General features: G+C 53.1%; 10 protein-coding genes across 10 annotated transcripts; 6 read left to right on the plus strand and 4 right to left on the minus strand.

Moving 5' to 3' along the window:
* Nucleotides 1-761: 761 nt before the first annotated feature.
* Nucleotides 762-944, minus strand: PG985_001517 (uncharacterized protein; the record flags this gene model as incomplete). Its single annotated transcript, XM_066821286.1, has 1 exon — nucleotides 762-944. One exon carries the CDS (start codon nucleotides 942-944, stop codon nucleotides 762-764), a length of 183 nt encoding a protein of 60 aa, XP_066692165.1.
* Nucleotides 945-2,275: 1,331 nt separating this feature from the next.
* Nucleotides 2,276-4,050, plus strand: PG985_001518 (cytochrome P450; the record flags this gene model as incomplete). The annotated part of the gene is made up of 4 exons (XM_066821287.1): nucleotides 2,276-3,200; nucleotides 3,278-3,421; nucleotides 3,495-3,651; nucleotides 3,726-4,050. 4 exons carry the CDS (start codon nucleotides 2,276-2,278, stop codon nucleotides 4,048-4,050), a joined length of 1,551 nt encoding a protein of 516 aa, XP_066692166.1.
* A 417-nt stretch (nucleotides 4,051-4,467) lies between these two features.
* Nucleotides 4,468-5,539, plus strand: PG985_001519 (uncharacterized protein; the record flags this gene model as incomplete). Its single annotated transcript, XM_066821288.1, has 4 exons — nucleotides 4,468-4,821; nucleotides 4,937-5,022; nucleotides 5,102-5,176; nucleotides 5,281-5,539. The coding sequence occupies 4 exons, from the start codon at nucleotides 4,468-4,470 to the stop codon at nucleotides 5,537-5,539; spliced, it is 774 nt and encodes a 257-aa protein (XP_066692167.1).
* A 239-nt stretch (nucleotides 5,540-5,778) lies between these two features.
* Nucleotides 5,779-7,460, minus strand: PG985_001520 (uncharacterized protein; the record flags this gene model as incomplete). Its single annotated transcript, XM_066821289.1, has 2 exons — nucleotides 5,779-6,992; nucleotides 7,064-7,460. The coding sequence occupies 2 exons, from the start codon at nucleotides 7,458-7,460 to the stop codon at nucleotides 5,779-5,781; spliced, it is 1,611 nt and encodes a 536-aa protein (XP_066692168.1).
* A 369-nt stretch (nucleotides 7,461-7,829) lies between these two features.
* On the plus strand, nucleotides 7,830-9,706 carry PG985_001521 (uncharacterized protein; the record flags this gene model as incomplete). Its single annotated transcript, XM_066821290.1, has 3 exons — nucleotides 7,830-8,112; nucleotides 8,171-8,869; nucleotides 9,069-9,706. The coding sequence occupies 3 exons, from the start codon at nucleotides 7,830-7,832 to the stop codon at nucleotides 9,704-9,706; spliced, it is 1,620 nt and encodes a 539-aa protein (XP_066692169.1).
* Nucleotides 9,707-10,662: 956 nt separating this feature from the next.
* PG985_001522 (uncharacterized protein) lies at nucleotides 10,663-12,867 on the plus strand (the record flags this gene model as incomplete). Its single annotated transcript, XM_066821291.1, has 1 exon — nucleotides 10,663-12,867. One exon carries the CDS (start codon nucleotides 10,663-10,665, stop codon nucleotides 12,865-12,867), a length of 2,205 nt encoding a protein of 734 aa, XP_066692170.1.
* A 100-nt stretch (nucleotides 12,868-12,967) lies between these two features.
* Nucleotides 12,968-13,504, minus strand: PG985_001523 (uncharacterized protein; the record flags this gene model as incomplete). The annotated part of the gene is made up of 4 exons (XM_066821292.1): nucleotides 12,968-13,066; nucleotides 13,138-13,185; nucleotides 13,247-13,287; nucleotides 13,369-13,504. 4 exons carry the CDS (start codon nucleotides 13,502-13,504, stop codon nucleotides 12,968-12,970), a joined length of 324 nt encoding a protein of 107 aa, XP_066692171.1.
* Nucleotides 13,505-13,916: 412 nt separating this feature from the next.
* PG985_001524 (uncharacterized protein) lies at nucleotides 13,917-15,386 on the minus strand (the record flags this gene model as incomplete). Its single annotated transcript, XM_066821293.1, has 1 exon — nucleotides 13,917-15,386. The coding sequence occupies one exon, from the start codon at nucleotides 15,384-15,386 to the stop codon at nucleotides 13,917-13,919; it is 1,470 nt and encodes a 489-aa protein (XP_066692172.1).
* Nucleotides 15,387-16,687: 1,301 nt separating this feature from the next.
* PG985_001525 (uncharacterized protein) lies at nucleotides 16,688-20,193 on the plus strand (the record flags this gene model as incomplete). Its single annotated transcript, XM_066821294.1, has 4 exons — nucleotides 16,688-17,139; nucleotides 17,250-18,128; nucleotides 18,190-18,623; nucleotides 18,728-20,193. The coding sequence occupies 4 exons, from the start codon at nucleotides 16,688-16,690 to the stop codon at nucleotides 20,191-20,193; spliced, it is 3,231 nt and encodes a 1,076-aa protein (XP_066692173.1).
* Nucleotides 20,194-21,585: 1,392 nt separating this feature from the next.
* On the plus strand, nucleotides 21,586-23,633 carry PG985_001526 (uncharacterized protein; the record flags this gene model as incomplete). The annotated part of the gene is made up of 7 exons (XM_066821295.1): nucleotides 21,586-21,791; nucleotides 21,868-22,016; nucleotides 22,087-22,272; nucleotides 22,346-22,500; nucleotides 22,562-23,143; nucleotides 23,205-23,321; nucleotides 23,400-23,633. The coding sequence occupies 7 exons, from the start codon at nucleotides 21,586-21,588 to the stop codon at nucleotides 23,631-23,633; spliced, it is 1,629 nt and encodes a 542-aa protein (XP_066692174.1).
* Between the last annotated feature and the right edge of the window lie 348 nt (nucleotides 23,634-23,981).

Here is a 23,981-nt window from a genome sequence, read left to right on the forward strand (position 1 = left end):
TACGAGGCCGCGGATTTTTGTCTTCATCCCTGTCAGATCTTGACACTCGGCATCACTGCTCTCCTTCGGGTCCGGGGTTTCTCCTTTTAACGGAGGTGTCGGGAGCGGGTCAGGTTGCCAGTCCCCCATGTCGATATTGAGTACGCAGTACTGTCGGATGAAATGGCTCTTGATAGCTGTAATGGAGTAAAGGAAGTTGTGGTTTGCTTAATATTTCTTTGAGGTAGGCAAAATTGTTAGAGGATTCGAATAATTACCACAAGGAGCCAACATCCAGATTTGTTGTGATGCCTCGTTTGTCAGTCTGAGCTAAAAGCGAACAGGAATATCATCTTGGGTAATAATGAACATGTCGTTCGTCATAAGAATGCATTGGGTGGTTGACAGCTATCCAGACACCACTATGATACTCGCTACCAAAGAGGTCAACCTTCCCACTCACCCCCTTTTTCCCGTCATTCCACCTTAAATAGTGGATCGGGAGAGAAAAATCGGAAAATTGGCACAAAACTATTGAATGGGCCTCCATACGATTCGTACGCAGAGTGGAATCGAATTAGTGTCTATTCAGTTACATGGCCGTTTATCTTAGAGTCGTGGAGAGCCCCAGATCCCTGTCGTACGATGATCCTGGGATCCGTGCGTGGAGCGCACGTGCCGCCCCTTTTTCGGCAGTTGCCGGTAGCCCCTGAGCTGGCTGGCTATATAAGCAACAACTCCCTTCCGAATCGGTGATACATAAGAAAAAGGAAATGAAAGTGTTATAATGGACTGCCGAGGGACATGATATTCGAAGTAATTCGGAGGCCGCGGACGCCGAATAGACGTCGAGGGCGAGACGGCGCGTAAGAGGTACGAGCCTCGTACGCCGAGAAGATGCCGTTGAACCTATCGTCCCTCCGTCTTCCGCCGGCGATCGACTCCGCCGACGCGCCGCAGAGCATGGTATGTCGATGCAGATTCCTCATGATAGCGAGGGCTCCGAGGCCCCGCCTGGCATGCCGTATAGCAGGACAGCGGCATGGGTCCAAGGGAAGGATATATGGGATCGGAGGGGAGGCCAATGAGTCGTCTCGGTCCCATGAAGAAGAATGTTTTAACGCCGGGAGGGTACCGGAATACTTCGTTGCTACAGTCGATTCGTTTTCTCTCTTTTTTTTTATTCATTGCAATCCCCCCTGCCAAGAACAGAATACTCACAAGCAGTGATGGCCACGATAGCCTGGTCCCGAAATTCACCAGCTTCCGCACATATTCGAGGATTGTGGCTGCGCGACGAACCTCTGTCAAACAGTCGGCCATCATCCGACGGTTGCTGCGAAGTCATCCTTGCAACCAGTGTGGTCACTTTTCCCACTCGCCTAGTGCCAACTGGCCGTCCAATGTGGGGATACGAAGCGGGAGTGACGGTGGGAATGGCAATATCATGCAGGAAAATGAGAAACCCGATGGTCAATGCATGGCTGAAAGATGCATTTCGGGACTCCGTTGCCTCCTTTAACATGCGTAATTGCATTACAGTTGATGGCTATCCCTGGGGTTCTTGCGACAAATACCTTCGTGGTACGGGACATGATGCATGTTCGTCGCTGATGGTGGAGCTCGAGGTGCGAGGTTTGATATCAACGCGCACCCGAATGGATGGTTGGTACTTTTGCCGAAAAGGGTCCACCGGTAGGTATATTGCGAACGCGCTACGAAAAATGTGCCACGTTGACAGGCGTTAGCTTGTCACTCGAGTCACGCTTCTCCAACTGAAATGCCCCCCACCCGTATCATTTCATGCGACAACCATGGCCCCGTATGATCCTGGGGTACACTGAGCCGGCGCATAACAGAGCATCTCAATTGGATACAATTCGATGTATGTCCGGGCAGGGTGGGAGAAATACGGACGTCTTACCGCTAACCGAAGTGGGCTGGGGCTGACCACTGTAGCTTGCAGGAGGGGGCCCTGAAATCCGCCGTGGGGGAACTGTTATGCTCCACCCAGTCCTCGGTAGCTGTGCGTTTTAGCGGACGTCAAATGCCCTAGCCTACCGGTCCCCTCACCTAACCTCACCACCTAAGTGCGCCTTAAAAGCCCAAGAATGTTCATCCTGTCGGGTGTGCTGCACGTTACATCGCCTACATCGCTAATCAAGTACCAAATTGCCTGGACAGGAAGTAGACTCAATTCAAGAGGAAAGATTAAGATACAAAAGTAAATCAATCAAGCTGGGTCTATCTGGACTGAACACCAACAAACGTCTTGCCCCGTAACAGGCTCAGTATCATGATCGACTTGCACGAGGTCTTCACTAGTCTCCGTGCTGCGTCCGCTACGGCGGCGCTCTTTGTTGGCACCAGCTTGGCCTTGTATTTCCTCGCCTACCCCACATATGCGCTCTTTCTGCATCCACTCAGCTCCATTCCGGGCCCCCGGCTCTCGGCTTGTACCCGCCTCCCGTATTGGGTCGCCTGCATCCAGGGTCGCCAGGTCCGCCACATGACCAAGCTGCACCAGACGTACGGCACCGTCGTCCGGTTCGGACCCGATGACCTCAGCTACACCGACGGTCGCGCCTGGAGCGACATCTGCCTCGTCCCCAGGGGCAGGCGGGAGAACACCAAGGAGGTCCGCTTCCACGCCCCCTCGGCCAACGGCGTCCACAACCTCATCGCCGAGCCCGACCAGGCCCGCCACGCCGCCCTGCGGCGGGCCTTCGCGCCCGCCTTCGCCGAGCAGGCGCTGCGCCGCCAGGAGCCCATCCTGCGCCGGTACGCCGACCTCCTGGTCGTCCGCGCGCGGCAGCAGTCCGACGGTGGGGCCGTCGTCAACCTGGCCCGGCTGTTCAACTTCACCACCTTTGACATCATGGCCGAGCTGGCCTTTGGCGAGCCCTTGGGCCTCCTTGAGAGGAACGGCTACTCGGACTGGGTCGCGACCGTGTTCGAGACGGTGCGCGTCCTGCCCTGGCTCCAGCTCATTGAGTTCTACCCCTTGTCGCGTTGGCTGTTTCGTCTGCTGGAGCCCAGGTCCGTTGCTAAGATGCGGCTTGACCACTTTAACCACACCGTGACGCGCGTTAATAAGCGGCTTGCGCAGGGCTCCGACAAGCCCGATATCTGGAGCCATGTGGTTGACTCGCATGTGCTGTCGCTCGACGATATGCACGTCAATGCCGAGCTCTTCATGACCGCGGGGACCGAAACCACAGGTGAGCACATGACGGTATGATGGATGGCGGAACAATGGCAACTTTCATCTGGGACTTCACGTCTGACTACGAGACAGCCTCGCTCTTGACTGGTCTCACCTACTATCTGCTGGCCAACCCGGACAAGATGAAGATCTTGACCGACGAGATTCGCCAGGCCTTCCCTAGCAGCGACGCGATTTCGATGGAGGAGCTTGCGAGCCTGCCGTATCTTAACGCATGTAAGCCGTTTTGACCCATGCCAACACCCCCCACCGTTCATCATGCCACAGTGATTTACCTCCTTTGATGTAGGCATCCGAGAAGGTCTGCGAGTATACCCGCCAATCCCCTCGAGCATCCCACGCGAGGTAGCCCCAGGGGGCAACGAGATTCTCGGTCGGCGGATCCCCGCCGGCACACGGATTTCTGTCCACCAGACTGCCACCTACCGGTCACCCGCGAACTTTAGGTAAGTGACTACTTAGCTTTTTGCCCGTCTCCATCCATCAGATAAGTCACACATATACTCTATGCTGCGGAAAGAACTACTTCGAAACTGGTGCACACCTTTGCTCATCCCTCCTCCAGACACCCCGACCGCTTCGCCCCCGAACGCTGGCTTGGCGACCCAGACTACGCAGACGATAAGCGCAACGCCCATCAGCCGTTTTCGGTGGGTCCGCGCAACTGCATCGGTATGAACTTGGCGTGGCACGAGATGCGGCTGATCCTCGCCAAGTTGCTCTACAATTTCGACATCGAGTCGGACGTGGGGCCCGACTGGCTGGATCAGAAGGTCTTTGTTATCTGGGACCGCAAGCCGCTCATGTGCCGGTTGATGGATGTCCATGCCCACGCTACCGAGTGATCGGACTTGTTTCGATGGGGCTATGTAGGAGTACTGCAAGGCTATGACCTTATCACATTGTGCAAGCCCAAGACCACAAGTATGGCGATCGTTCTATATCAAATGAGATCGAAACTTCTCAAAAAAATTTGCAGCTGAGTCCCTTCCTTATCCATTGCACTTTGAATGTCCATGCCACGCGAGTATGACCAAAACATGCAGGTTAAGTGTGAGTAGGTGCCTAATCCCGTCAAAAGCTTTGCTCGTGACTTCCAATCTAGCAACAACATGCGCAAATTTGAAGATAAAAACAGAAAGAGCGTCTCTAAAACTCTTCGACGCACCCAATACGGGAAACTACCATGGAAGGGACGATCGTAACCGTACCCAAACTGCATGTGCCTACCTTGTACCGGTTGTATCAGTTCGCCCGCCATCATGGAAGGGTCTCATTTCGCTGTCCCTCCCACCGTCTTAATCACCTACTTCTTTCCCCCCCAGACACATTTAGGCATTCGCCACCGACATCCACCAGCGCCATCTGCCATCGTTGCAGCCAAGATGAATGCTATACCCAGCCCTCTCAGTTTGCGCCGCGTGACTCGTGCCTTGGTCGCGTGCATCGGATTCATGTTCTGTGTCCTGCTCGTCACCATCAAGCTGAAGATCGAGCATGTCCCTGCGAAGGGGTGTGCGCTGTTCCCTTTCAGCGTTGACAACACCTTCCGGAACTACGGTTGCTATGTGCACCACACCTTGTGGATTGCGCATCCCTACATGTATATTTTCACGGTACGTCCTCGTCGGTTCACGTACATCATACATTGCTTTTCGCTCCGTGGAACGGAAGCGATCTGGTCAACCGGCTGTGGAGAGGTTAATCGAGCTAATCAGGTGCTAAATGCAGGCCATCAGCCTCTTGCTACAAGGTTTTATTCCGTTGACCAGAGAATTCGAGATGTACGTAATCTACGGGATGACGATGAGCCTCGCGTAAGTCGACTTTCGCCCTGGAGAACGTTGAGCGAGAAGCCACAAGAAATCCATGCTAATCACGCACGGGATGTTACAGTCTCAACGCCTTTGCCTTCCTCTGGATGAGAAGCTTTCATTATGAACGCAGAGGCACGATTGACAACATGACCAAGTATGTCCCCTTTCTCATCCATTGCCCGAGACAAGAGTCCATGATTTCCCCTTCCCCACCTCATCTGTGCTCGGGCCAAAGCTGACACGCAAATCGCGACTCAGGAACATCGTCGCAGGCGGCCTGCTAGCCCCCGTCGTTCTCTTCCTGTTCATTGCCTCGTTGTACGGACTCGGCTCGCTCGTCCGCTTCGTCCACCACAAGGCGACCTCGCGCAAGACGGCCACCAAAATGGACCGACCGAAAGAAGGGCTCCAGTCTAAGCCAGCGCGTATCAAGCGTCGTTGGTCATGGTCCGGCAGCTGGGCGGTCGGATGGTCCGAAGGCAGCGACGACGACAATGAGGATGGGCCAAATGCTTAGCATGGCTGTTTGATTTGGTGTTCCACATCTTGTGGTCCCAGTGCGTCCGACATATCGCGGCCCTTATATGAAGGATGAAGAGAACTGAGATGGTCACAATGGTATCTGGTCGTTACCATACCTTACATTATAAATCTTAATGTCAAATGACTTGCTACTACTAATCATCGTGATTTGCCACATGATCCTGTATCCTGCGTGGTTGCTCTGCTCGGGCCCCATGTGTTCTGCCCTTCCCTTCAACTAAGATTATCCTCCAAAAGTCCAACCACTTTGTCGTATACCTCTTGTCGAAACGGTGCCTTGTCCAGATCCGCTTCGGGCTCGAGAAACTCGAATTCGATACAGCATTTGATGGCACGGTAATAGTGGTCGCCCTCAGCCTGCACCCGGGACAAACATTCCTCTGCCACGTCAATATCAGAGCTTGAGGTGGCAGAGTCACGAATGGACTCCCACGTGGCGCCAAGCACGAGCTCCATCAGAAGGATTCCCAGAGAAAACAGTCGCCCCTCGTCTTCGGTGTAGTCGGACGGCAGGTCGAATTTTCGCTCACAATTCATTTTGTAGGCGCTTGGCGGCCTTTCCGGGAGGGACTTGGAAACGTACACGCAATCGTAGAAGGTCGCCACCGTGGGTCGCCGGATGAAAATAATGTGCTCGCTGGTGAGAACTGCAGGTAACCACGACGACGGAGAGAGTTGGAGTAAAGTTCTCGCAAGTATAGGTGCTAGCTTGACCTTGTGCTTGAAAGCGAGACGGGGAATACGCTCGCCACGGCGAAGCAAAATGTCCTTCAAAGTGAACGGAGTCCAGTCGTCTTCGCCGTGGCACAAGGATGAGATTCTGAGCCGGCACCCACCGGCCGTCGATCGATCCAGCACATACCCATAAGGAGCCTGTGGTTGGACTTCCTGCGTGCTCCTGAATGTCTCACAGAGGTTGAACAGGAGGTCACTGTCGCTTGGGCTACCTACTTCAACCGCTACGTTCTTCTTGCTGATAAGAACTTCCGTCGAGCACTCTTTGGACCTTTCCTTCCTCCGTAGTCGTGATGGTTTCGTCAATTGGATGGATTGCAAGTCAGGGGTCAGGGAAAACTGCAGCGCGCTCTTTTGAATCTGGACCTCTTCCCAGCGCCACGATGCGCACTTGCACTGGTGCCAGGGAGGGTCGAAAGACAAGACAGCATGTACTGCAATTCCCTCAGTTGCCATATCTTCATCGCCATGCTTGAGAACACTGGTTGGGTAGTTTTCCAACTGAAGATTGACGCCGTGTGACCGTGTACAGGTACAAGAGAGCGAGCCACTGAGTGCATTGTAGACGTTGCTAAGCAGCCCCCTGGTCAGGCTGATTAGACGTCCCCGAGTTTTCGAGCGGGTCTTGGGCGCTAACTCTGCGCTCTGTTGTGTCAGATCGCGAAGACGCTGATTTGATCTGCCCAAACGGCCTATCAGATTATCGTAACCAGAATCGCTCCAGGCCAGTTTAAGGCGCATGAAATAGGAGGTATCGACCTACACAGGTTAGCGAGTGGGATATAGATAAGGAATGGGAAAAGGGATGGACATGCCTTGCCGGCTTTATCCATACCAAGCTTCGCCATCAGTTCGATGATCACTGCTTCCATCTGCTGTGCCGTCTGTCTGAAGCTGTTGGCTGATGACCCTAGTCGTTCCTCTACTCTTTGGTGCAGATTGCCGCCTTCTTTCCAATTCTCCAGGCCCAAACCCGATCCTCCGGTGAACGCGACTGAAGTGCTTGCTTTGATATCGTAGAGAATGATGTCGCGAGTATTCTTAAGAATCATATACTCCGCATCGAGCTCAACAGTCAGTGTCTCGAGCCTCATGAGGAAGCCTCTCCGGGTATTCTTTCCCGCAACTTCTCTGTAGAGCTTGATTCCTTCTATGATCATCGGAATGGCCCCTAAGACCACCCCTGCAATTTCGAATCCGGAAGCCATGAGTACCAGCAAAAGGTCTTGCTATATGCTCATGAGCAAGTGGATGATGATTTTAAGTCAGCACATCAACGATCAGTTCACTGCTATCAATTGATTGTCAAGCGAGGATGGGAAGCCTGACAGCGACCGCCGAATCAAGGACTGCTTACGGGCGGGGATCAAGTATCAACGATCAACCTGAATTCTTAGGCATCGAATGAGGGGTACACACGTGATTAGCATTGGAATCATCTAGACAAACGTATTTCGTAGGCAATTACGTTACGGAACGACATTAACCGGTGTTTCCTGCGCATCGTATTGTTGACAGCAGCCCAAACAATGGCAGCCATCGACACTGTTGTGGAAGGCATTTCTGTCTATGCAATAATGTGTTCTGACCGGTTCCAGGAACTCGTTGATGGATCTGCCAGGTTGAACGGGAAGATCCATGGTCTTGATGAGAGGATCGAAGATGAGCGTGACAGATTTGAGATGTTCATGAAGAACAGTGGGGCAGCGCGATCTGGACGAAGTTCTCTCCAGTATAGGCTGCGTGAGGCTTCTGGAATCCGGAATCGATTTGTCGGGTTCTTGCAAACTCTGACCAGAGTGCTCGATGTTGGTAAGTTCACGTCGCTTTGTTCAACTTTGTGAAGCAGGGTGTGTTGACAGTTGCCAAGCCATCGATGTTGCAGCAGCCATGCAGAGCCATGAGACTCTGCCCGTCATGCCCGATGACATCGAAGAGCTGGATGGTCTTGTATCAAATCTTGCAAGGATCATAACTTCGCTACTCAAGTGTTCTGCCACCATCCGGAATCCACATCCACATGACCGTTTCTCGCTCTCGGCAGCAGAGACGGACACTACCTATTTTCACGCCATGGATATTGCTCATATTCAAGAGAAATTCCCTCTGGCATCGAGTGCTATCTGTGCGCGTCTGGGAAAAGCAAATTCCTATCGACGTCAGTATTTTAAGTACCGGGAGGCACGCCATGTACGACTGGAAAGTGGAACCTCGCTCGCCAATGACGGCCAAAGTACTGTTGCGTCGTCCATTCCCCAAGCGCTCAAGGACGGAGACGGCCCTAGCAACGAGCCTAGGTTCATCGACGAGGACTACCAGTCTGAAAGCGGGCAGACAATGACCACGATTACAATCGAGTCTGGTAGATTACCACCGTTGCCGGCGATGTCCGAACGAGGACCTTTTGAATGCCCTTACTGTTACACCATGATAGCAGTAACCACGAGTAAAGAGTGGGAGTATGGCATATACTCTGATCAAGTCAGTAGTCAGAAGCTGACCTCGCTGCAGGAGACACATACTTCGAGATCTTCGATGCTATATATGCCTCCACGAAGACTGCCCACAGGTAACCCAACAGTTCGAGAGGCGGCATGACTGGATGCAGCACATGCGTGAACAACACTGGAGGTTATGGCATTGCTTTGCTGGGTGTAACACGCCTTACACAAGTTGGAGGAGTTTCGTTGCGCACACGTCCGAGTATCACGGTGAGACGGCAATTGCGGGTTCTATTCCGTCGCGACCTAGGACACTGTGGATTGCAGAGCCCTGCCCGCTTTGCGAGGAAACAATCCGTTCAGCAAATAGCTACCAAAGCCATGTTGGGAAACATCAGATGGACCTCGCATTATTCACTCTCCCAAACGTGGACTACGATGAGTTGCTTTCCGGAGGCTCAAGCGAAAGCAAGAGCTCTAGCAGATCAGCATCGACCCCCGCGGATTCCGAGTCCGAGTTGGCAGTTCTACGGATTGTTAAGGCCGGGCATGATGGGATTCGGGCAATGTTCGATGATCATTTCAGGGCGATAGAAAAACGGTACAGGAGAGAAGTCGCACTCAGGGAACGAGGATATGTCGATTCTACGATAGCTAGTGAGGATATTGAGGAAGCGAGGATAGAAGGAAGGAATGAAGCAGAAGAGAGAGTAAGTAAAATATCGGAGGAGTGGAGTAGAGAAGCAGAAAGAAGGCAACCAAGAATCGAGAGGCAGTCATCTTCTTGGCTAACCTCGGAGGAGCCGACGCAGCTCACATTCTCTGCGCCGACCGTTGCCGGCGGTGGTGACTTGGGGAATGGGAACGACGGTGGCGGTGCCGCTTCGTCGGATCACTATACGATACCCTATGTTGTTGAGGATGAGGACTTGACGCGCGACATGGTCGCAAGGGAGATGACATAGGAAGAAGAAGCGGGGATGAAGGGAAACAGCCTTACAGATGAAAATTGCTTTTAAGAGTCTATGTGTTGGAGTGTGAAACATCGATACACATATCCTACGATATATGGATATATAAGGCTGGACATCCTCCCACATGTATATAGTTGTAGTCTCCTCATCAATTTATTCAATCTCTTCACCTCCTCCCAACACTATGGATCCTCCTCCTAGGTAGAGATCAATTTAACAAACAAACAAACGAAAGAGCACAAAGCTGCCATGAACAAGACGAGACAATATTACCTAGTGGGAAATGGGGGTAAAAAGAAAGACTGAGAAAACCGCGCAAAAGAAATAGCAGAGGCCGTGGCTCAGGTGGAGCAAGGAATTCGGAGGCAACCCGGAGCAGAACCTAAAGCCAAAGATGAAATAGGTGCTAAGGAAGCAGGAGCCGACGCCTTAGACCATTCTCGAGCGTGAACAAAAGTCAAAGCTGCCATGAGAGGATATAACAAAATCGAGATTACTAGTTGGAGGGGGGGAACGGGAGCAATTAGTATACGGCTGTCAAGGGCGAGGGCAGTGTTGGTGTGCGACGCCAACCGTGACCTAATTATCATCTGGGTTGCTTCACATCATGGCTATCAGCACATAGAGTTCTTTTTAGAATTTGGGGAGGTGGCTATCGGCTCTGAACATCCGGAGCCAAGGATTATGGTTGGGCTACTTATGGACTCGTCGACTTGGCTGTCTTGGACTCTCTTGGCCACAACACCAAAAGCTGTACTAGTGACGCAATTGCCAATTGGCAAAAAGGGACGTTTCAAGGCACGTCGCGTCTCCTTATCTTAACATCATGCGATGTTTCCAACAAATACAAAAAACATGATGCGGGTCGCGTTGCACGCACTCCGCGGCCTTCCCTTTTACCCAACCTTTACCTCATCTACTAGACGATCATTAATTGACCCGCACGCATGGCTGACGAAGAAAACATCAAGTACCTGGATGACGAGGAGATAAAACGGTTTCTGGATGAGCTCGACAAGAACAAAGATGGGCTGATCGACTACAGCGAGGTCGAGCACCGGCTGGACCTGGTGCACCGCGAAATCGCCCCCAATCCGCAGCCGCACCACCTGCACCACGACGCCCGCGCCGACGCGGCGCGCCACCGCTTCCTGCGCAGCCTCCTCGGCGGCGACGACCAGCAGAGAATCCCCCGCGCGCAGTTCGCCGAGCGCGTCCGGTCCTGGCAGATCCCGTCCCCGAAGCAGGCCGAGCGGGCCCAGGACGACGAGCAGCGCTACGTGCAGTCGCTGAGCCTCTGGCGCCGCGTGCGCTCCTACTGGGCCGTGCACGGCAACGAGATCCTCTTCGTCGGCCTCGTCGTGGCGATGCAGCTCGCTTTTGGGGTTTGGCAGTGCGTCAAGTACGCAACGGATCCCCAGTACCAGGCCGCGCTCGGCTGGGGCGTGGTGCTGGCCAAGACGTGCGCGGGGGCGTTGTATCCGACGCTGTTCTTTTTGGTGTTGAGCATGTCGCGGTACTTCGCGACATTCATGCGTCGCTCGACGCGTGTATCTCGGTTCATCAATTGGGATTTGTCGAAGGCTTTTCACATCCGGATCTCGATGGTGGCCATCGCGCTCGCGACGTTGCACGCGGTTGGCCACCTTTCCGGGTCCTTCAATTGGGGCAGCCGCCCGGAAAACCAGGATGCTGTCGGGGTTCTTATCGGCGAGGACATGGTTCCGCGTCCTTATGTCGAGTATGTCCGGTCGCTGCCGGGGTACACTGGCATCACTGCACTTGGACTTCTCTACCTGCTATCTCTTTTCAGCATCCCTCAAATAAGAAGCAAGAACTATGAGCTGTTTCAGCTGTTCCATCTCCTCATGTTCCCCATTATCGGACTTCTCACGGCTCATGGGGCATTGGGGCTGTTTCAATGGCCGATGCTGGGCTACTTCCTCGCGTTTCCAACCCTCCTCGTCATCTTCGAACGGACTATCCGGGTGGGTCTTGGTTTCCACCATATCAAGGCCACGCTCCAGGTCCTGGACGAAGAGACGGTCGAGATCAAAGCTACCATACCCCACACGAGGATGTGGCAGTATCAGGCTGGCCAGTACGTCTTTCTCCAAGTCCCGGACATCAGCTTCTTCCAATGGCACCCTTTCACCGTCTCCACCTGCGTGGGCAAGGACCTGTGGCTGCACATCAAGACTGACGGCAACTGGACCTCGAAGTTGCGAAAACTGGGGGAAAAAGACAAGGCGGTCGAAATCAAGATTGGCATGAATGGGCCGTTCGGCGCCCCGGCGCAGCGCTTCTACGACTTCAGTCACACCATCATCGTCGGGGCCGGGATCGGCGTCACTCCCTTTTCTGGGATCTTAGCAGATCTGCAGGCCAAAGACGACAGAGACCATGGGCAATCGGAAGTCAAGGATAGCGTCGTGAACGACAGTGAAGGGCAAGACGATAGTAGCGGGGCGTCAGGACAAGACGAACTACGAAACGACCATCACGGAAGCGGCAGCGAGAACGCCGTGTCACACGCCACGGCAATCGAGCCCACATCAACATCCCAGCGAGCCCCGCCCCAGGTCGCAGCCGCCCCCGACTACCGCCGCGTCGACTTCCACTGGATGGTGCGGGATCGGAACCACCTGCTCTGGTTCTCGGACCTGCTGAACGCCGTGGCCCGGTCCCAACAGCGGCATCACGCCTCCAGTGACGACAGCCACGAAGACTGCCACCTCGACATCAACATCCACACCCACGTCACCAAGAAGCGCCGGGGCGCCGACATCTCGACCCACGTCTACCGCTGGCTGCTCGAGAAGCACCGCACGCCCGAGCACCCGGCCTCGCCGCTGACAGGGCTCCTCAACCGGACGGGGCTGGGGCGGCCGGACTTTGTGGGCATCTTGGACAGGCACTACGAGGATATGGAGAGGTTTCGCGCTTACCTCAACAAGAGGAAGGAGAGGGGGGACCCGGGGCAGAGTGACAGTGTCGATAATGATGATAAGGAGCTCAAAGTCGGCGTGTTCTTCTGCGGTACGCCCATCATTGGCGAGATTCTGGCGGATCACTGCCGGCAGTTGACGGCAAGGGGGCGGGCGGAGGGGACGAGGATTGAGTATTACTTTATGATGGAAGTGTTTGGGTAGACATTTTGAAATATTCTTTGATTTCGTGGTACTGCACTTCCATATACAAGACAAAGCTCAACATCATCATACGTCTTTCCTGTCTTGAAGTCCTCTGTCTCTAGGCCTTCTTCTTTCGCAGCAGCATCTCGTGCTCCTCGGCCAGGATCTCCGCGTCGATCCGGGCACCCCACGACGGCTTATTGCCATTTCGTGTCGCCTTTTATAAGCCCCAAGTCGATTAGAAACTGTTGTCCGAAAAATAAGGGACAGTCTGTGTTAAATACTCACTTTGTATAGTGGATCATTCTTCTCCCGCTGGGCGATTCTGTACTGGATCTGATCTCGCGGTGACATCAGCATGTCATCACATCCCACGGCGTTCCTGAGCCATACGCACCTCCGCATCGGCCAACATGTTCATCTGCTGTGCCTTCTGTTCTATTCATGGTATCAGTACCTTGGGCAGCAAGCCGCAAGCAGGGACGAGTGGAACATGTCCCATGGGGATCGTCGTCTTACTGTTGGTCATATATGCTTCGATATTCAGGCCAGTGTTCCTCCTGGCCTCGGCGTAATCTTCCTGTCTGTACTGACGCTCGTCATCGTCTTCGAGGTGGTCGGCGACCGAGCGACCTTGGTGAGTTCTTCCGGACATGGTGTTTATGATTTAAGGGGGGCCTGGGTATTTGATAAGAGGTTTGAGATCTTGGAGTTGAAGTTGGAAACTGAAAGGTCAAGAGTTCCAAGAGCGTCAAGAAGGATGGACGTCCAATTTAAGATAAATATAGCATGGAGACTTGACGTCACGGAGACGCATAGAGGAGGTCTGGGAGCATCCGCGAACGTCACCGCGTGATCTCCGCGGCATAGTGTGGAGATCCCGCACCGACGGCGCCAACTCAGAACAGAGGACTGCCAACGCAAGTTTCCAACTACGAAACTCAATTACCAACCCACCGGGGATGAGATTTACTAGTGATAGTTACTGTTATGATTTCCAATCGGGAGCCCACCATCCAAATGCCGCAGTCACGTGCGCCTGAGGCTGAAAGGTCCTCCGTCAGCTCTTACCAGCGACTTGCAAGGTAGTGCGCGTGCTCGTTGCGATCGGTCCATTCCTCCGCAATGTTAATATCTTCGAGGTCCGCACCTACCCCAATCTTGACACCCGTAAAGGTACAGTCCTTGACAAAATCGCCTCCAAAGGTGCCTTTCAGCTTCTCCGCTCGCGGTCCATACCACTTTACCTCAAATAGTCTCTGGTCCGAGTACAGATGTATTTCGTTGGTTCCCATGTCATTCCCGCGCCACCGGTAGTTCCACGTTCGACACTCAGCCGATGGCAGTGGGATGGACCCAAAGTAGAATGCCTCGGGCGTAGGACTCCGGCTCGGTTCGTCGGAAACTTCAAGTTCCTCCTCCTCGATACTTCCATCCTCGCTGTTCTCCTCCTCAACTTCGCTCTCCTCTCCATCTTCGCTGTTCTGTTCCCTTTTTCTCTTCTTGGTGTCATCCCGGCTGGGTGCGGACACTTTCGTGTCTTTTCTGTGACGCTCGAATCGGAACACCCCGGCAGCGACGATGAAGTCGAATTTGGCATACATCTGGATTCCTTTCGGTGTGCGTTCCCGGTACACAGCGATGGTGAGATCTTGCCCCTCTGTCAGGTTTGACCACTCCTCTTCAATGTGCGGACAGCTGATCTTGTAGGTGCCGGTGACATCCCAGTCCTCACACTTGTCCAGCGCGGCCCTCAATTCTTGCTGCTGCTCCGCCGCCCTAGCTTCTTCTCGGGCCATTTCGGCGTCTTGCCTCTGGTGCTTCTCTACCTGTCGCTTCTCGGTTGTTTGCAGTACCGGACGTGTAGCCCTGACCACCCCTGGCTTTTTCGGCCCAACGACGACCCATCGTCGATCGGCTACCTCAAAAGGCTCGTCCGGGTCGGGTGTCACCTCAACAATCCGAGCCTCGAGCCCGAGATCTCTGGCCAAGTTCTGCACTCCCCGAGCCCAAGAATGCCCCGAAGACCGGGTGCCTTGCACCACCACCGCTTCCGGACTCGTCGCGCCCGCCGGAAACGTCTCCACCAAGTAGCGTCGGAGATCCGTCGCCATCTTCTGCTCGTCGGTCATTTCGCGGATCCACATGTCCTCGACGGCCTGGTCGTTCTTGGCGGTGAACTCCGTCATGGCCTTGGCCTCCAGGGCCTTGAACTCTTCCAGCATGGGATCGAACTCGTGTCCCTCCAGACGCTCTTGCAGCTGGACAATCGACCCCTTCGGAGACAGGCCGCGAAACGCGCATTGTGCTTTCCAGTACGCGTGCGGTTGTTTCTGGGGCTTCTTGGATTGTTTCTTCGCGACGCGACCGGTTTTGGTCAGCGCGGGGCGCGGGAGGCGGGTTGCGACCAGGCCGTCGTAGGTATGTTCGTAGATGGAGATCCCCCATCTATCATACGCGACTTTGCCAATTGGGTGATCGATTGGCATAGGCCCAATGACCGACTCCCATTCTCCATCGATATCTCTTCGCTCCATTTTGCTGTGCAGTGCTGTATATGATTTGATGCCGGTGTCTTTTTCGTCCTGTTGTCAAGGGCTGATAAGACGCCAATTCACCCCACTGTAACCTTATCAAGGTGGGGCACCTGGCGTAGGCATGCCCCTGAAATGAAGCGCATTTAGTCGGAGGGATGTTGCATACTTGGCATATCAGTATGCAGGGCGAGTTACAAGACATAAAGATTAGGTTGAAGATCTCTCTTTCGAATTTCAGGATCTGGAAGTTTCATCTTTCATGCATTTAATGTTCAAGTTGAATTTCCATCAGCTGCAAATTGCAATTAATCACCAATAAGTGGACTAAATGGACTTGGGGACGCTTCGGGGGTGGTGTCAACTGCCACCAGCTGTGAGGCTCTATTGCCTAATTGCTGACAGAAATGACAAGAGCAGGCTACAGCTTCACTTGAAACCCGCATTCGAATCCCAAGTGTGTTCTCAACACCCTTGAGTTCTTCAAGTGGCCATCCAAAAGATCCAGGGTCGAAGTCCAACAATATTTGTCGCTCTCAAACCTAGTCCAACCCCTGCCCGCTCTGATATTGAGTGCCGAATACATACCTTTCGTGATAGGCCTTATACCACTTCCCCGCAGTGGCGGTATCGAGACGATGCGGTTATTGCGAGTACGCGACTCCGGCGACCTCGAGCTGACGGGTATCTTCTACGAGACAATGACACCAGAGTACGCCATCTTGTCACATACATGGTCCGCTGATGAGATAACGTTCGACGACTTGCAAGACGGGAGAGCATCTGAAAAGGCAGGCTATGCTAAGCTCGGGTTTTGTGCCAATTGAGCACGCCAGGATGGCCTCGAATACATATGGGTAGATACGTGCTGTCTCGACAAAAGCAGCAGTGCTGAATTGAATGAGGCCATCAACTCATTGTTTCGTTGGTTCGAAAACGCAGCTAAATGCTATGTCCTGTTAGATGATGTCCTGACATCGGAATGGGAGACACATTTTCCTGTGGCTCGATGGTTTACTCGGGGATGGACGCTCCAAGAACTTCTTGCTCCACGCCATGTGGAGTTCTACTCGAACAGTGGCGACTACCTCGGAAGTAAATCATCCCTTCGACAGCAAATCCAGACGATCACTGGGATACCTGTTTCCGCACTTGAAGGCGCCCCACTCTCATCTTTTACGATCGAGGAACGAATGTCTTGGATGAAAGAGCGTCAAACGAGGCGACCAGAGGACATGTCATACGCACTATTAGGTGTCTTTGGTGTCCATATGCCCTTAATATATGGAGAAGGGCATAACGCGATGAGGAGGCTGGAGCAAGAAATCGCGAAAACGACACAAGATCGCACGTCTCCTGGTTATGAACGTCAAACGGACCGCCGAATTCCCGAGACTTTATATCAGACTACCGACTCAGGTTACGGCAGCAACAGGCCCCAATACGACAGCAAAGTGGATGGACCAGCGCAATTGGAAGCAAGCCTAGGCGCTGTAGCCGAATTAGTGGAACACGACGAATTGCGAACTGTATACTCCGATACGGACAGCCTTCGGGACCCGGTTATACTGGACTACGTCTCGGCTTTTGCAGATGAGCTATTCCAGTCATTGCCATCCGGGTTTGACGCGGCAGAATTCCAGAGAGTATCAGCCGAGTTTGATGAACTACTCCGGGCATTCTCATTTATTGTTGGCGCAGATGGGAATAAATCGGAGCATCGGAAACTCATGTACCTGGTTCATCGATATCGAAGGTGTGTTCCTGCGGAGACTATTTTCTGTCCAATATTCGTATCATATTTCGTATTTGCTTTTTGTTTGCTTCTATGGTTCATCATTTTCACCTCTGCTAACTGGAATCAAGCCAAATTATAAGCAACCTTGAACAAAGATACAATGAACCTCTTCAAGAATACTCCGATCCGGATCTGATGCCGATTGAAGAAAAAATGTCGGTCCTATGGCGAGAAAGAGACGAAAATATCCTTGATGATGAGCCTGGGGATCATCCTGATGCCGAATTTGTCGATGAGGATGACGCGGTTTTCGGTGACTTGCCAGACCTTGGTACCTATAGGGAACTGATTTATAACTCATCGGCTTTCCAATGGCTACGCTCCAGAATTGGTGTAGCTGATAAACTAGAATGCCCAGGACCTATCAACATCCAGACTCACATCAGAGGTTTCATATTGGAGACCATAGGACAACAGAAGAAATTCAGCCGGGGGACGATTCCAAGTTCTGAGATAAAGTGCATCATCGAATGGAACATCTTCGATTTTCACCTTGAGCAGGAGTATTCTTGCTCACCTGAAGATATACTCAAGCAGGCAGTGACGGTAACAGGCTTTCGAAATGACGTCCAGGCAGCTACTTGTTTTGATTATGTGGAGCAGACATGGGGCAGTACTGGCACACGAATTCTTCAGGCCCTTCATTCTGCTGTCACCAACTCACTTACAAATGACAAGGCTTATGGAAATATACTTCTACAGGCAGATGCACCCGCAGAGGCGTCCATCGATGTAACCTGCCTGCAAGGCGAACTTGCAGTTGTTGCTTCTGGGTTGCCATACTCTGTTGCAGAAGTTGGAGAAGTACTCGCATGGATCACTGCTGCCTTGCAACAGTCGCCACATCGAACGACTGCGGCATCATGTACACCTGTGGTGGAGTTCCAAGCAAAGGACAATGACTTTCAGTCTGCTTCGGAGGGCAGGCAAAGGCCTCAACTGCTATGGTACGTTAGCCTTTGTGAAGCCCACCCTTGAGTTCGAAATATTCTGACAAATATGTAATAGCTTGTGCATCGTTGGAGGCAAGCTCCAAGAGTTTAATCACATTGAGCCTGATTCTGTAGCTCAATGCTGGCTAAATATGTTCCGGAATCCGGTCATCGTCAATGGGTACCCCATCCCGCGCAGGATTCGAGCTGGGACCGGCCTGGAGGTCTCTATCGAGATAATGGCATTGCTTACAAACGCAAGATATCTAATTGACTTCAATCGGCGCACCTTTTTAAAAGGCTTATCGACAATGTTAGCCATAACAGAGGTTGTCGAATCAACGATTTTCTGGCACCTATACTACGACACTGACGGGGGCTACATTTCATACGAAAATCCTCAGGTGCCAAGACTTCGCGAGACCATGGCCTCCCTGGCTTTGAACCACGACCAAGTAGTGAGATGCCGTCACATCCTGGGTTGGTGTGGAAACGTGTCCACTTTGTTTGGTGTGTTCCAATTTTTTCTACTTCTGCATGCCCTTCCAAAGCAATCGTGTTTGCTTCCTCCACAGTTTCTTCTGACTAGTATGTCTTACTTAAACGAATTGTAGGAACACGGCAAGCGAGCTATGACATCGGGTGGTCGAAACTCTTGCGCCCACGTACCACATTTGCTTTCGATAAAGTCTCGATTTCAGGGGGCAAGTTCGTTAACATCGGAACCACCGTATCAATCGGCATCAAAGATAAACCAGAGCACATCAAGTACGACGACGATTATCTTTCCACTCTAGAGATGATCACCGAGAGGCATTTCTTGTTTTATGACATCGCTGCTAGGCGGGCATGGTTGGTTGATGGAGCTAGCGCCGTTCTTCACCTCATGCGTGCGTTTATCAAGCGCTCGCTGACAAAGTCCCACCTCAAGAGCTACTTTCTGCTGGATGAAAATGAAATCAAAGAACCATCTGACGGTCAAACAGGCGTCGACGCCGCCTTCTATGTGCTCGCAGATGAGGAAAACCAGATGTTGAAGTTGTGGCCGAAGGCGGCGTCTTCGACCAAGGAGATGTCAATGAAGCCCGGAAACCATGTGGAAGAGGTACTCAAACACCAGACAAGTTATTACTGTTTCAAAGATCGCGTAATGCAGATATGCCACATTCTGCAGCAGATAACGGCTCACCAGGACGACGTGTACAGTCGAGATGGCGTTGGATCCAGGATCAAACTTTCGCCAAGGCGGCAGCTGGAAGGATTCGACTTTATGGACGTTGCCACCGAGACGGGAACTCTTTGGCCTCGGGTAGGGTACCTAAGCGTCAAAGGGGAAGGGTGGGTGGACCTTGCGAGGGAATTGCACTCTGTTGCACTCCTGGGCACTGGCTTCGGCGAGCTGATGAAACCTGAGGGGAACCCATGTTGGCAATGCATGGCTAACATCCCCCAAGAACCTGATCTTCTTGGATTGACCGTGCAAGACTTGTACAGAATCATGGAAAAACGCGGGGACCAAAGTGGGAAGACGTGGAGGGTCGTCGAAAATATTCACTGGTATGTGCCAGACAAGCTCCATGAGCCTTGCCAGTGCGACTCGACATCCACCACCAGGCATGATCGTGTCCAGATATTCTTACCGGCAAGGCACCCGAAGCTCGGCGGTAGACACATGCGGAAACCCCAGCTTCTGGACAGCGGCGCCATTCTTTTGGGCCACAGTTTCAAGTACCCACTTCGCTGGGGCAGCCGCTCAAAACCACAGGAAGGCGAACCTGATCTGACTGTTGATAAGGAGCTTCTAAATGCAGAAGGGTCCAGTCCCAGCAGAGGTATCCGTTCCCGGCTACACTTGGAAGTCCCAGGCCAGTCGCTCAGTCTTGGAGGATCTTCGCAGGATAATCAACAATTCGTATCGGCAAGCTCTTCGGAGACCGCCGCAAAGAGCAACAGCGAGCTGCTAGCTCCGTCAACTAACTCCACCTACACAATACCCGACTCGGCATCACGCAAAGGAAAAAGGAGAGAGGGTACGTATCGTGACAAAGTGTCGCCGCAGATATCGGTAACTGACTCCTGACAGCAGATGAAGCAACAACGAGACCAGTTGATCGCCAACTGGCACCGGTCACCAGCGATGCGGGCCCATCAAGACCCAGAGGGAGGATCTCTGGCCGTTGGCCCTTTTGGCGTAAGAAAAAGAATACAGGCGTTTGAAATATCGCCCCTTGGTGCCTTGTGGGCTATCTGGAATCACGGAATAGAAAGGGGATATTGGATGTGGTCAGTAAGATAAACATTTTCTCTGCATCTCCTTGGATATGTTCTTCTCTTCGACTGTCTGGCGATTCATGGTCTCTGGGTGTTTTCGAATATACTTCATATTTATTGAGGCAGATCTACTCAAAACGGATTTGATTGGGAGAATACGCTCGCTCATTGGTTTAAGCACACACTACTGTCTTTTATGTACTTGTTGAACTATGAATACAGCCAAGTTGCATCATTCCTAAGATCACGGTCAGATTATCCGAGGAGGACCCTTCCTGTGTTCCGCATCATATCGTTTCTACATAAATGATCTGGCAAAGCCCATAGGCGGTGTAATGATTGCGAGCGGCGGTCGCAGATGAAAGTATATGGGCTCAAAAAGTCGAGTTACGATGCAGTGATCAGATATTCGTAAAGCTGGTCGAGGCTCAAACTCTGATAGCAACAATGGGATAGATTACTGCATTTACCTATATGTTTTATAGATCTACTTAATGGATCAGCGTGGTTCTCGAGAACAGCTGCTTCAAGGGTTCCACCCGCACGGTGGCGACAGTAGCATTTCGGGCCGCTGCTCCGTCGGATATTACAGTGCCACCCATTCCACCGGCAACGGTCACCCATTCGCGAGAATAAGGCTTATCCATTTGGGTGTTGGGGTTAAGATATCTGAAAAGCTGTACGAGCGGTCTGACTAGACCTGGGACCTGGTAATCCTGCCGGTCAGTCTACGACTCAGAGGAATATGCATGTCAAGGCCAGAAAGTGACCTTGGATATTAGCCGGTAGGATTCCAACCTTTGATTTTCTCCAATTCCACCAATACCAGACCCTGAAGACTCGGTTACCGACCCGAAGGATGGCAACCCCACATCTGTCAATCATCCCTGCTTCCCCCAGCTTTCCCCAATCCTGCTCCAAAGACGGGAATGTGGAGGTGGAGAACCCCTGGACAAATGGCACGAGATGTGCTGATGGGCTCGGTTAACAAATTTCGGGTTATCAAACCCCGACAGAAGCATGTCTCGCTTACTCTAGCGCGCCTGGGCGAGCACATCTTCTTGACTCAGCTGGTATGATAATCTGGTGATGCCGCAGGTTTAAAGCCATCATGGACCCCCATAATTCGCCGGGCAAGCCTCTAGGCATGCCATTTTTCGCTCGAGTCATCCATCCTTTATCGCCAACCAGTCGATAGAAAATGGCCACCGATCGCTCCGTACAGGTAGCCAGCCACCAAAAGGTGGCCGACCGGGAGCTGGAGGACAAACTCGGAGCCAGCGCCATCCTCGAGGCCAAGCAGGCCACCGACGACGAACATGCGCAGACGCTGCTTCAGGCCCTGCGCGAGAACCGCCGGGCCGTCTTCTGGTCCATCATGATCTCGATGAGCATCATCATGGAAGGGTGAGTTTCAATTGCGCCGAGGTACTCCCCTGGGGACGCTGGCACTGACTCGTCTGACTCGAACCTCTCTCGGTAGATACGACACGATCCTCATGGGAAACTTCTTCGCCTACCCCGAGTTCAAGCAAAAGTTCGGCGACTACTACGAGGAGGTCGGGGAGTGGCAGGTCAATGGGCCGTGGCAAGTGGGTCTGTCCATGGGAAGTACTGTTGGCAGCATTTTTGGTGAGTCGCTCCTTGCTGACAAGGAAAGTGATGGAGTTGGATGGCTGCTGACATGCGTCTCGGAAACCAGGCGGCTTGATGAACGGATACTTCGCCTCCAGGTACGGCTACCGATGGGTCATGATCGTCGCGATGGGCATCCTCAACTGCTTCCTCTTCGTCGTCTTCTTTGCGCCCAATCGGGGCGTACTTCTCGCGGGCCAGATCCTTTGTGGTCTCTGCTGGGGGGTCTTTGCCACATTAGCGCCCTCTTATGGTAAGTCCCGTATCCATAACCCGACGCCGCTGCATCACAGGGGCCTGATGCTTACTGACGATTCCTTGGTCAGCATCCGAGGTCTGCCCGACCAATCTCCGAGGCTACTTGACCACATATGTCCAGCTCTGCTGGGCCACCGGGCAGCTCATCGCCTCCGGGGTCCTGAACGGATGTCTTAACATCCAGGGCGAGATGGGATACAAGATCCCTTTCGCCATCCAGTGGGTAAGAAACTTCGACTGGCTTCGACCTCCTTGGTCCCTAACCTTTGCTAAAGACGGACTAGCTGTGGCCCACCCCTCTCATGGCCATCGCCTTCCTCGCCCCCGAGTCCCCCTGGTTCCTCGTCCGGCGCGAGCGGCTCGAGGACGCGCGCCGGGCCATCGTGCGGCTCAGCGGCAGCAAGTCGGACGAGCAGATCAGCGCCCAGCTGGCCATGATGCTGCACACGACCAAGATGGAGGCCGAGGTGACCAAGGGCACGAGCTACCTCGACTGCCTCCGGGGCGCGGACCTGCGCCGCACCGAGATCGTCTGCGTCGCGCTCATGGGCCAGATCCTGTCGGGCAGCAGCTTCGCCTACACGCCCACCTTCTTCTTCAAGAGCGCCGGTATGGACGTTCGGAACTCGTTTAGTCTCGGGCTCGGCGCGACGGGCATGTCGTTCGTGGGGACCATCGCGTCGTGGTGGCTATTGTCGTACTTTGGGAGGCGCACCATCTATGTCACCGGCGCGGGCATCCTCAGTAGTGTCTTGTACATCATCGGCATCCTTGATGTCTCTGTTGGCGAGAAGGCGCTCTGGCCCATGGGGGGGCTGTGTCTGTTCTGGCTGTTCACATACTCTCTGACCATTGGTCCGCTTGCCGTAAGAGTGCCCAGGGTTTGCGACTTTTTACAGAGGGGCGACTGTGCTAACATACCCGCAGTACAGCATCATCTCGGAAACCTCATCGATCCGCCTTCGACCATTGTCAGTCGTCTTGGCGCGATGCTCGTACCAACTGATTAACATCGTGTCCCAGGTGTTGAACCCTTACATGGTGGTAAGTAGCACATCTCCCCTTAGAGTCCCCCCGCAAACAGCCTGCGAACAGTATGTTGACAGTATTCACGACGTACAGAGTCCAGTGGAATGGAACTGGCGGGGCAAGTGCGGCTTCTTCTGGGGATCCACGGCCTTCCTCGTCTTCCTGTGGTCGTTCTTTCGCCTGCCCGAGATCAAGGGCCGCACGTACGAGGAAATCGACATCTTGTTCGCGAACAAGGTGCCTGCTCGCAAGTTCGCCGGGACGCACGTGGATGCTTATGCGGAGGCGCATCATACCGAAGTGCACTACGACAAATCCAAGGGCTGAAATGCCTCTCGTTACATGTAGCTACGTACCTAACAATAGGTAGCTACCTACCAAACAATAGGTAGCTACCTAGACCTCATAATTACCAGTAACAGCTCTTCCTACCAGCAGCACTCACACCCACAACATTGTGAAGGGGCCTGGCCCCTCCTTCGCATAGTGGCTGAGTGGTCTGTTCGGAGTAAAACCTCTCTTTCCGGGGACGCCTGGATCGGGGGAGTTTTCGTAGGCTGCAACCCCGGGTTCGATCCTCCCAATGGGCAGAAAAAAATGGGGTTGGACACCGGTCCGGGCTTGCAGCCGAGCTTTTGCCATTTTGATCTTTTCTTTTTTGCTTGGTTCAGTACC

Source organism: Apiospora marii (genome assembly GCF_038362585.1).
Source record: "Apiospora marii strain CBS 49790 chromosome Unknown utg000001l_segment0_segment0, whole genome shotgun sequence".
In the NCBI taxonomy this organism is placed as follows: domain Eukaryota; kingdom Fungi; phylum Ascomycota; class Sordariomycetes; order Amphisphaeriales; family Apiosporaceae; genus Apiospora; species Apiospora marii.